At 38.1% G+C, this 13,089-nt stretch overlaps 1 protein-coding gene across 1 annotated transcript in view; it reads right to left on the bottom strand.

Moving 5' to 3' along the window:
• Positions 1-13,089, bottom strand: part of DNER (delta/notch like EGF repeat containing) — a 53,284-nt gene that overhangs the window by 17,971 nt on the left and 22,224 nt on the right. Inside the window, exons 6-8 of the mRNA XM_015816303.1 lie at positions 12,083-12,236; positions 9,003-9,116; positions 2,720-2,944 (exon numbers count right to left, since the gene is read on the bottom strand). Of these exons, the coding sequence (XP_015671789.1) occupies positions 2,720-2,944; positions 9,003-9,116; positions 12,083-12,236 (493 nt within the window). The remainder of the gene's footprint in view (positions 1-2,719; positions 2,945-9,002; positions 9,117-12,082; positions 12,237-13,089) is intronic.

The following is a 13,089-nucleotide window of genomic DNA, read 5'->3' as shown; positions in this document are numbered from 1 at the left end:
TCAGCACGCCCTGCTGCCTCCCATGACCCCACTTCACACCTAGGGATTCACAACCGGCAGTCTGCGGCACAGTGGTCTCCCTTGGATCCAGGCCTTCCCTAATAATAACCGCCACCCCCCCCACCCCGACCCTGGGCTCTCGGCTGGTGAAATGCACGGTAACCTGGCGGGCACATTTCAACGAGGGGCACCCCCCCCTCTTGGCCCAGCCAGGTCTCCGTAATACCCGCCAGGTCCACCTCCCCCTCCGATACCAAATCATAAATGAGGGGGCTTTATTAACCGTGGACCTGGCGTTACACAGCATCAGCCGAAAGCCCAGGCCCTGAGATCCTAAACCCTCTAGGTTGCAAGAAGAGCCATGGGGGCCGGAGCGCGCCACAGCTCGTAAACAGCAGGTGCGCCCTCCCCTAGTGTGATATGGCCCTCTGCTCCCGCCATATCTACCCCTCCCATACACAGTCTTAATGGAATTGCCCTCTATTAGGCAGACCCTCCCCAATTCCAGGACCTACGCCCACCTCGCCGAGGCCTTCAGCCGGCCTGGGAGAATTAATTTCAGTTTGCCCACCCCTCTCCCTGGAACCCCCTAAAACCCGGACTAAAAATTTGATTAAAAATCCCCTTAGGTTGCGTTGTCTCCCTCTCATTTGTGGGGGAAGATGTTTTAAGTCATAAAAACACTGAAAACAAGATTCACATTTAAGAACTTTGAAAAATATTAATGAAATTCTTCAATATTTGAAGGTCTGTAAGAATGTATAGAAGTACTTTTCCCTAACAGATGAACAAAAGAGGAAGAATTAGCCTCATAATTCTTTTATAAATTCTGAAATGAGGACATCTCTGAAATTTTAGTGATAATCTTTCACCAAAGACTTTTCGCCGTATGAACAAACTTAAAAAAAAATTTAAAAAAGGAAACAAAATTTGCAAAATTTTGAAACTCTTTGCCTTAAGAAGCAAAGGTAAGGTAAATAGCAATATTCTAAACCAAACTTGAAACATAATTAGGGATATTTTAATAGTAAGTGAGAAATGGTACCAGTTCATGGTCCCTGATAACAGCCTATTTTCAAGTAACTGAAATGTCCAGATTATTTCCAAAGACAATCCTACATTACAGCTCATTACAATACTTAACAATTAGACATCGCATAATGGATAGGATGAATACAAAGCTCTTCCAGATGGGCCCATTGATGATTATTATGAACATTTCATCACTATAATCAGCCCATTTTAAATTTCTCTTTTGTTTGGTTTTCCTGAGTGACATAATAGGGAGAAAAAGATCAGTAATTCAGCAAAAATGTAGATAACGTACAATGATGCAAACACATTATTGAGAGCAAGTATCCAACAATATTCTATAGTTAAACATTGTTTAAAATGTTTAACCTCTACCTATCTGCACATTTTTCCCATCTGGAATAGAAGAAAGATTTTCCTTGGTATGTAGTATGTAACGTTCTGCAAACATATATTTTATTCTAACTATTTCTCTAGTTCACATCACTATTCTGAGAAAGAAAAAGAGCCTCATGAAACAATTGGCAGCTTGCTTGCAGATAATGTCCAAACAATTACTTTGTAGGCGTAGTAATTCCTTTACACATTAATCTGCTTTAACTGTCCTTATGAATCAAGCTATAACAGTTTTTATTGTAAATTACAGTGACAAGTACCTTACAAGGGAGCAAACCTCACACAGACTTTCTTTCATGAGTTTAATGACAAGAACTAGGGGTGAAAGACAGAATCTTGAGAGTTGAAATCGAACCCTCCAGTTGTGCTTTATTAGTGAGCTCATTAGAGCAAGGCCTCTTCTGAAGCTTCTGGATGTCTTTCTCCCAGTCTGCTGGCACAAGGGGCTATGAGTCTATTTCTTTTATAAACCAGCAATGATTTCTTCTATTAATTGTTTGAGTCCAGATATAATCCTCCTTCTCTCAATTTCAGCACAATATTTATAGAATTTCTGATTGCAGTTCTGAACAAAGCCAATGAATAGGAACATTCTGATGTTTCTGAATTTCAAATCTAATTCTGTCTTTAAAGGGATGTGTCTAAGTGTACAAAATCCTCATGGCCGTGCTTGCAATAATCTGTGTAGAAAACTGAATGCAGAGGCTGGCAATGGAAGAGAAATTGAGAAAGGTAGGACAAATTAAGGGGGATGCTGAGTAAATGCTAAAGGGAATGCTACAAGATGAGAGGAACTTTATGTTTGAATGTAGCCTAAGTTATCAGAAATTAGATAAAAAGCTAAATAAAGTTAGCTCGCACTAAAATTCAGTGAGGTTCAACTAGCTATATCAGGATCCAACAAATTACTTGTTCATAAAACCTACAAGTCCATGGATTTTATGTAAGGCAATGATAATACAAAATGTGATTTAATTTTCTGTGAACATAATTTAATGTACAGCTGTGATCACTTGATTCAGGTTTTTTAACTCCTTTGACAAATAAAGCTTGCCTACAGTTATGAATAAATCTTTCAGACAAAGAATATACCATACTGAGAGTAATTTGCATGTCCAAGTGCTCAATCTATTTCTTCCATTAAACCCAGACTGCATAAATGTTATCAAAGTTAATAGACAATAACAGTTTGTCAGCACGCATTTATTAAAACAGGAAAATAAAAATAGTTTTAATTAGATATTGCTAACAGCAAAGAAGATATGAAAGAAAATGACAAGGACTTACATACCCGGAATACAGAGACATTTATAACTTGTTCCAACACTGCGACAACTGCCATGAGCACAAGGATTCAGAGCACAGAAGTCAATCAGGTGGGCACAGGTAGGTCCTGTAAAACCTGGACTGCAGCTGCAAGAATAGGAGAATCGATCTGGATAACAGGTCCCATTGTTCTGACAAGGAAATGAAGCACAATAATCGACTTTTTCTGCACAAGTTGGTCCCAGGAATCCTAAAAAGATACAAATGGACCTGATTTGTAGACTGTCTCCAAATTCCAAGCAATTATTTGTCAAGTGCAAATAACCAGGAGCAGCAGTTGAGTTCAAAGCACTAAAAGTTTATTCTTGCCATCTATACACAAGAACCTGAGCAACTAACAGCCCAAGCTAAATTAGTGTTAGATAAGAGTCAATAGAATTCACGTGTGTGTGGGAGGGATTCAGAACTCTTGTGGCTATGCAATGATGCCAAACTAATTACATGTTTAACCCCACCCTCCAGCTAAACTTGCTCATCTCCTACGTCATTTGTCTTACAGATATTTAAGCAGAATGTTCTGAATAAAATTATCTTAAAACACAAACTGATACACATTGAGATACTAATATTTGGCAGTATGAATTGATATTATATTGCTGAACACCCAAGATATTTTGTACCTCTTGTAAGGAAAGATTTTTTTGGAAATACGTCATACCATATTGTTCTATGGTTATAAGAAATACATACATGAAAGCAACAATCAGTTAAATTCATACCATTCCACTGTTTCTTAATGTTATAAAATAAGTTTACCATTTCATATCAAGACAAGCTAAGAGTAGTTGACACAAATTATAGTAGAAATAGTAATGAAGAATTTTTTTCATTTAAAACAGATGCTAGTTGTTTGAAATGATGAGATTGTCAAATAGTAATAAGGGGTGGCAAAGTAAAAAGAATTGTAATTTTCAGCTGCCCTAACAGGTTGTAAATTCGTAGTTACTACATCATCTAAATGGAATATCCTTTACATATTTAATTCCTGCAGGGAATTCTGGGAAATTTTTGGACCTGATTTGGTTAAGCACCAGAGGATTTTAGCAGTTAGGGAAATGTGAGGTGGATTATTAGCCATCAACCATTAATTGACATTAACAGAACTTGAATCTTGACATGGGAGAATAGATTAAAAAGACTGGAGTGAAATGAAGAATAACATGCACATAGGTAGAACACATCCCCACCACCTCTATATAAAATTATATAGGAGTATTATAAATTCTAGGAAAATCCTCAAGTTATCCTTTATAGCAGCATATGTCTACTACCACAAACAACATTCTTCAAAGAATCAAAACCAGTGATAGTCCCAGATAGGTTTCTTCCTTCTAACTACCTTTTAATCTATTAATTGTTCCATATAATGCCTCAACCATATTTATTATGGTTTGTGCCATCAGTTGTATGATAGACCGAAAACAATTTTAAAACATAAGTTAGGTTCAAAGCTTCAGTCTCAGTCAGCTGGAAAGTGACACAGAATGATGGAAATAAAAAAAGAAAGCTGAATGAAATTTAGCTATTCTCATCAATATGTTATACAGTTGAAAAAGGTACTCAACAGGAATTATAGAAATCTGTAAGCAGGAGTTGCTTAATATGAAACATTATGGATTATTTATCATACTATTTTTAGTATCCCTCTGTATCTTCTCTAATTTAATTGCTTCAAAATTTTACTTTCCACTTTTCCTCCGGCTCAAAATAGTGGCTTATAACCTAGTGATCTTAGATTTATGATATACATTTTTCATGCTCTAAGAATGCTCTTATTTATTATTGTTTCTGGTCATGAATTTTTTGTTCCAATTAAGCAATTGGCCAGCAAGGACTGTGATGTGGAGGCTATTGTACATCTTGGCACTAACGATCTGTTCCAAAAAGATGTACTCTCTGTGCAGAATGATTTCCAGAGCTTGGGGCAGGAACTTAGCAGAACAGACTGTAGGCTTACTTTTTCAGAGGTTTTACTAGTGTATAAGGAGCAAAATGGAAAAGGCCAGCGTATAGCATTCAATATGTGGCTAAAGGAGTGGTGTAAAGGGGAAGGCTTTGGATATATTAGTCACGATATCAGTAGGTGGTCCAATGAAAAAAATGTACAAAAGAGATGGTTTGCATCCATCAAAGAAAGGAACTGAGTTACTCGGCTATAAATTCACAGATTTTCTGGAGGAATTTTTAAACTAAACAGCGGGGACAGTGAGTTAATTAATACAGAACATCCCTGTCCCCGGCAATCTAAAAACTATAGGGCTATCAGTGCATGTAACATAGATGTGTGTGTGGACAAGAGTATCAACCATGCTGTCAAGCAAAATCAAGCTTTCAATAGAGAGTGCCACACAAAGTGCACTAACCAAATAGGTGGTAAGACAATAGGGGAACTCAGGCACCACACAGGTTATGTAGAAAGTAAACACAGGATCAGTCATAAAGGACTCAAATGTCTATACACCAATGCACAGAGTATGAACAGGGTAAACTAGAAATTCAGGTTAATGAGGCCAGATATGATATTGTTGCCATTATGGAAACATGGTGGGATGAAACCCACAATGGAACACACAGCTAGAGGGATTTAAGTTACTTTAAAAAAAACAGACCAAATAAAAGAAGAGGTGGAGTTGCTCTATATATAAGAAATAACTACATCTCTACAGAAATAGAGCACAACAATGATGAAAACTGTCTTGAATGCATTTGGGTCAATATAAAAGGGAGAAAAAATGACATTGCCATAGGTGTATACTATAGACCACCCAACCAAACAGAGGAAATAGATGAACTTTTTGCTAGTCAGCTATCTAAGGTATGTAGGAAGCATATCACAATAGTAATGGGGGACTTTAACTACCCTGACATCAACTGGGAGACAAACTCTGCACCAAGTGGAAGATCAAACAGATTCCTGACAAACCTAGCAGACAACTTTGTCTCCCAAAAAGTAGAGAGGGGAACTAGGGGATTAGCCATTTTGGATCTAATTCTCACTAATAGAGATGAAATGATAGAAGGTGTCATCTACTTCAACTTTGGCTAAGTACGAAGATATTTAATGTCTAAATATCATATCATATCACCTATCAAATCTAGGATAAAAATCCCAACTCATTATGAGAACTCATCCATCATTTTTTTTCATATATTTTAGACACAGATTTTGATAGGATACTTTAAGAAAGCCAGTTAGTTTAGGTTCAGTTTTAGTATCTCACTATTCATTGTTACTGTTTATATATCTCTTGGGAAGAGCCAAAAAATATCTAAAATTCTCTATTTAAATTACTGGGGTTGTTCCATTCACAAGCTGTAGCACAATTGGTAAATGGGTTACTGATTATAGTATAGAGGTTCAGTCAGTGATGGGATTTAGCCAGTTCGCATCAGTTTGGCAGAACCAGTAGCTATTTTTTTGTTGCCCAGGCCCAGAATGGACTTTCGGAGGCGGCATCCACAAAGAGAACCGGTTGTTCACATATTTGAATCCCACCACTGGCTTCAGTCTAAAGACAGGTAGAACACTAATGTTACAGTATGTTATTGCAAATATATTTTAATTGTCAGCATTCAGCAGTTTTCCTCAACAAGATCTTTTTAGATATGCTGAATTTCAACTTCCAGAATTCTCAGCCTACAGAATCCTAATATAAAATTGTTATTGAGTAGATGTATCTATATTTAGGAGTAAATTTATATAAAAGCTATTTATATAAAAGCTATTTCAAACCAGATGCAAGCTACAACAAATAAAAATCAATTCACAATGTTATCTGAAACATTGATAGCTCTATAAACAAAAGTCAACAGAAGAATTTTAATAGATATGCTTATACAGTCCCTTTTAGCCATGAGAACACTCACTCATTATTTATTGCAGCACACTACCTAAATAACTGCTTACACAGCAACACACAAAGAACATGCATGTATGTGCACATATACTTCACTTTTATTCATCAAAGGACAAATTAGCTCCCATGATAGTCCCATAGCTACATGATAACAAGAGCTATGCTGTGTTTGCCTCTGCCTAACAACTTTTTCTCTGCAGATGAAACCAGTGGTGGAATTTAAATAATTTAACAACCGGTTCTCTCTGAAATCACAGAACCCTTTAAGAGGTACACGCGTAAAAAACAAGCTAGGGAGGGGGAGAATTGCCCCATGTGTCCCGCACCTGCTTACTTCAGGGCCCCCGCATCCAGACCACTCCCCGCTCAGTGATCTCCCCCTGCCAATTCAATAACCCAGCTGCCCACCCGCCTCTTCCCTTTCACTCTCCTCCAGAGGTGGACGGCCATGCTACGGAGGATGGACCTTAACCAGTCTCCCTCCACTGTTTTGCAGCCAGGGGGGAGTGACAGCAAAAGGCTCTACCACCGCTGCGCATCAGCCACATCTGCTGCTGGAGGGGCTTTCTTCAGTTCTCGTCACCCCTGCCGCCTCTGATTTGCCCCACAGATCACCTACCTGGCGGCAGCTGCCACCTACTTCTCCTCCAATTCTCCCATGGCTTGCGCCGTGACTGGGAGGCGCAAGCCTCCCGTCGGCTCCCTCCACCATCCCTGGTATCCCTCTGCCAGCTCTCCATCGCCAACACGCACCTGCTTGCACGAAGCAGCAGCCCATATGGGCTGCCTTCTTCCCAGCCAAGAAAGGGACAAAGGGAGAATGGTGCCTTACAGTAGCTTCCTTCGCCTCTCTGGGTGTCCTTAAGTCTGTCTGCCTTCCTTCCTTCCTTCCTTCCTTCCTTCCTTCCTTCCTTCCTTCCTTCCTTCCTTCCTTCCTTCCTTCCTTCCGCTGGTCTACACTTTCTTGCTATCCTGCATTGGCCAGGCTCTCCCTTCTCCCTTCTGGAAATGGCATCCTTCTGGAAAGGAAGGATGCTTTATATGGAAGGATGCTAAGCTCCAGGAAAACTACTCCAGCTGGAGCTGGGTGAGAAAGGCCAGGCTCCCCTTCCCCGATGGTTCTGCAAAGCCCTTGAGAAGTGGATCCGCTTCCCGCAGGGTTGGCCTCAGCACCCACTTTGGACAGCATAGAAGAGCTTTGCTCTTTTCCTCCAGGCCCTTTGAAATTGCCCCCATCCCACCCCTTCACTTTTCTGCTTTAAAATCCAGAATAGTCAAAAATCATACCGGTAGCTATTCTATCCTCAGATGATCAGGAGGAAAACGTGTCTGCTCTGGATTTTAAGGCAGAAAAATGAAAGGGGGGGGGGGAACAATTTCAAAGGGCCTCCTGGAGAAAAAGAGCAAAGCTCTTCTGTTTGCCATCCGAAGTGGGTGCTGAGGCCAACCCTACGGGAAGCAGATCCACTTCTCAAGGGCTTTGCAGAACCATCGGGGAAGGGGAGCTTGGCCTTTCTCGCACAGCTCCAGCTGGCGTAGTTTTCCCGGAGCTTAGCATCCTTCCATACGAAGCATCCTTCCTTTCCTCCCTTCTGCCAGCAGGAAAGCAGCAGAAAACGGGGCTGCCATTTCCAGAACAGAGAAGAGAGACGACGGCCGATGCAGGATGGCAAGAAAGTGTGTGCAAAAAAGTGCAGTGGCAGCAAAGGAGGGCTGGTGGAGGGATACAGGGTGGTAGAGGGAATCAGAAGGGGCGGCTTGCGCAGATTAATCATAATCGGTTCACTGAACTAAACTGAAATTAGGTATTGGTTCTGCCGAACCGGTGCGAACTAGCTGAATCCACCACTGGATGAAATTGTGAAGTGATAATTCTCACAATGTTCCCACTTGGTAATTGAAAGTATTTTCTTTTGTGCAGGGAGAAGGAATGCCTTTCTCCATACTGAAGGCGACATAAAGATTTTTGCCAAATGATCTATGAGCTGGGTCATCAGCAAGATGACAAGAATTCCTTATAATTGGAGAGAAGATTCTGATTTGTATTCACACATATGCATATACAGTATATGAGCCAGGGTGGCGCAATGATCAGAATGCAGTACTGCAGGCTACTTCTGCTGATTGTTGGCTGCCTGGAGTTTAGCAGTTCGGTTCTTACCGGCTCAAGATTGACCCAGCCTTCCATCTTCCCAAAGTCGGTAAAATGAGGACCCAGATTGTTGGGGCAATATGCTGATTTTGTAAACCACTTTGAGAGGGCTGTAAAGCACTGTGAAGTGGTATACAAGTCTAAGTGCTATTGCTATATCTAGTTATCTTGGCAAGAGAGAAACCACATCCTTATAAAAATATGTACTTTCTTAAGTATTACTGAAACTTACTGCTTACCTGCTGGACATTGGCAATTAAATCCACTGCTACTGGAATAGCAAGTTCCTCCATTCTGGCAAGGCTGCTGAGTGCAATAGTCAATCTCTGACTGACACATTCCCCCAGTATATCCTTCAGCATAATAAAATCATTTTAAAAAACATATGGGAAAGAAAATACATTGTATTAATAGATGGGTCATTTGCATATTATAATAGCATCCAAAACAATGTTCCTATATTAAAGAGTTTGTTGTAATCACAAAGAATTGACCATACTCCCATTCAAATTAAAACTAAGTTAATATGTAACTATGATACGTAGTGCATATTTGAAGTATGCATTACTCAGAAATGCATACTTGCATGTGACAATTGCTAACGTAAAAATAGTATACGTTAGTAGATTATCTATCTAATCTTAAACTGAAGCACTTACCTTGATACTAAAGTCTGTACAAATACAATTCCTAATCAGTGAAAACGTAAATAACACAGTGAATAATAATGGCAATGGTATAGAAAGTGCCAACTAATTAAATTTCCTAACATATACGTTGCCACTTCATTTTCATAGTTCTTTACTTTCAAATCAAGTCTAATTTACCCTAAAGTCTAGTTCTATGTATATTACCATTCTTTCAAATAGTCAAACACAATCTACAACATGCTTCAACACTGATGCTGGGTGAAAAGTGATACTTGTAATATATAATGAGGTTAGGTTTTCAGGGAGTGAGAAGATCCAGGCTTGGAAATGTTGCTTAGAATAGTAGTTGTCTTTGGTTTCTTTTAAACTCAGATTTCTAATCCAAGCCTGGCTCATAACAAACCTAGGACCATCAGCATTCCAATTAAAGATATAATTTCTTTATAACAATGTTTGCAGTACACCTAACAGTTCTTTTCCAGTGACTAAGCGGTTTTCCATTTTTAAGACTCATACAATGTGTTGGCCAAACTGTTACTTCTTCTTGCTAAGTTAACATGGTTTTTCACTTGCTTTGACCTTGATAATACATGTTATTCACGTAATTCTACTTTACAATTAATTGCAGGACATTTTTTTAATCAAACAGGCTTTCTAGCTAATATAATTTCAGGCATTATTAAATTCTGTGCATGTGTGTCTATTTGTGTGTGTATACATGTATTTCTCTATTTCTTGATAAGAATATTTCTAAATGTTGTATTTATACATTAAAAGATAACATCTTCCTGTTTGCAGTACTTAAACAGAATTCAGATTTGAAAAGTTAATATGTTTTGTAAAAAAAAGAAGAGGGTACTGTACTATACAGTTTTCAACTTAAGCAGATCAATTTATTCCAATTTATCCATCAAATATATAAAAACACAATTCAGTACTTCTAGGATAACAGAAGAATTGGGGTATTATGGGGAAAAGACATGGGAGTTTCTTCAATTATTTTCATATAGGGATATAAAATTGTGAACCTCAGTATGTTGATGGACTTCAAAATTCATTATTCCTGCCAAGTAATTATACTGGCTAGAGTGTCAGAAATTCTATACCACTGAAAGTCACAGTTTGCTATATAACTCAATTTTGCTATATGTGGGCAAATCTGAAGTCCCTTTCTCTGTCTTTAAAAAGAAAAGAGGAGAGACTGAGACAGACACGAACTGAACTGAATAAATCATCGGTTTTACAGTATCTATGCAGTTCCACCTGACCCCATTTTCTTGTCTGCTGATCTCATTCTGTTATGTAGGCTAATGCAGATGTAATACACATTCAAACATTTGTAAGGAAACTGTGCTTCTGGAACTACTTATTTTCCCAGGAAACTAGGAATTAATTGCAACTGCTAAACAAAAAATGCATCAGTGATATGTACTGTATCTGTTACTTCCTATTTCTGGTAATTACAATGTTGTATGTGATTTAATTATAAACCTTCCCTCCCCAAATAGTAGCAAACAATGTACAATTGTTATTAAACACATAATAAACATAATCATAATCAACATAAAATATAGAATAATACACTCAAAGATGTGTTGTGTAATGTCTCATCCATCAAATCAATGACAGCTTACACAATTCTACTATTTGGCCCTGCCAGCCATGTTTTGTGTAGCTCCATCAAACACTCTTGCAGTTTTTTTAACACTTTAACCAAAACATGTTAAAATACTCTGGAGAAGCTGGAATCTATTGCCTTGAAATCACCCTTCCAGCTATTCAAAGCATCTGCATGCCCCATCCAGCATTGTATTATTGTATATTGCATAGATGTAAACTATCGTAGTTGACACTTGCTATGGATAGAGGAACTAAGCGAACTTGTACACATGAAGTACTTTTATTACTTTTTTTCACAAAAGCTTTTAGTTGAATGGCACATTCAGACCTGTCACAGAGATATACTATTGCATGAAACAGTGCACAAATTACACCAAGACTAACATATAGTCTTCCTATCAAGCTTGGATGAGGCTTGCAAGTACCCCCACTCTTAAGATTACTACCAAATAACTAATGTAATGTCACTTTCCCTTTTGTAATATATTAAGTGGATAGAATGTCTATTTCTTCCTATCTACAGAAAATAAGCACAATATGACTGACAAATAATTAGGGTATAACAGGAGAACGTGTGCAGAACCCACTGGTTCCTATAATTACACCATGCATCAAACATTTGCAATTCTAGCAGGAACAGAGTCCAAGAGAATCCATGACGCCTTCTTCAGTGGAAGTGCCTCCCTTGTGCCAGAGAGCCTCTGTATAAACAGTAATGCTTGAAAAAGCATCTTTGAGACTGACTTGCTAGGATACAATATGTCATGTGCACATATACAAGGTAAATCAGTTTCCGAGATTAGTTTAGCTGGAGTTGGCCCCTAGGTTAAAAATGTGGACAAGCTGGGTTTTGACAGGATTTTGTGTATTTTGTGTGTATGTATATGTAAACACACACACACATACACACACACATTTGTCTTTTTTTGTATCAGGATCCTCATATAAATTTATATCTAGTTCTTCTGTTAGCTTCCTTATCCCTTCAGTATCAAGAGATGCTCTGCTCTCCTAAGCACTGTACAAATGATATGTGATTCAAAACATACCAGGAAGACAAGTACAGGAGAAATTTTTTCCAACATGTTTTTCTGCCATATCCATGCAAGTTCCATTATTCTGACAAGGGTTGCTTTGACAGGCATTAAATTCTTCACAGAAAACACCCAGGTATTCACTGTCACAGTCACAGAAAAATGTTGCCTAGAACAAAAAAATCCATACTACTTTAAAATGAAATCTCCAAGCTTCTTTTTAAAGCATGTTCCTGATTATGTAAAATATTCTTAAAGCAAAGCATAATTATGGCAAACAACCAAATAAGATTAAGGAACAAGACCGAGAAGGGTAAGGACAAGAAATAAAGGACACACATTTTTGCAAGAAGACAGTTATTTACATATACAGTAAGCACCCCTTTGAGAGTCAGACAATTTTTATCCCTCCTCTGACTGGAACATTTGTCTCAATTTGCTTTTTTAAAATCTGAATTTGCAACCATAGAGCACAAGTATAATTGTAGATATAGCGTAAACATTTAGGTAGCATACAATAGTTTATGTTATATATTTAATCAGTACAGTTTTAACAAGTGACCTGCATTTTTTCTTTGTAAATGTCTGAATGCCTCTGCATTTCACTTGAACACGTGTGAATATATATGCTGAATTCGTTTATATATATATGCATAGTGTACGGTATCATCTATCTATCTATCTATCTATCTATCTATCTATCTATCTATCTATCTATCTATCTATCTATCTATCTATCTATCTATCTATCTATCTATCGATTGATCTATCTACCTATCTACCTATATCTATCTACCTACCTATCTATCTATCATCTATCTATCTATCCATCTATTTATCTATCATCTATCTTTGATCTAATTCCTTATACTTATATCCACAGAGCTTTCTAATAAATAGATTTTATGTGTGGAGAGTCCCACTGGAGTAGCTTTGGAAAGAGCATGTTTGAAAAATAAGTAGCTGCTTAAATTGAACAGAGAGGTGGCTATTTGTACTCCCACATATTGCACCTTTCTTGA

This window comes from Protobothrops mucrosquamatus, unplaced genomic scaffold (assembly GCF_001527695.2).
Source record: "Protobothrops mucrosquamatus isolate PMUCROS unplaced genomic scaffold, P.Mucros_1.0 scaffold420, whole genome shotgun sequence".
In the NCBI taxonomy this organism is placed as follows: Eukaryota; Metazoa; Chordata; class Lepidosauria; order Squamata; family Viperidae; genus Protobothrops; species Protobothrops mucrosquamatus.
Note: the sequence above shows the minus strand (reverse complement) of the source record. Positions and strands in the feature narration are given on the sequence as shown.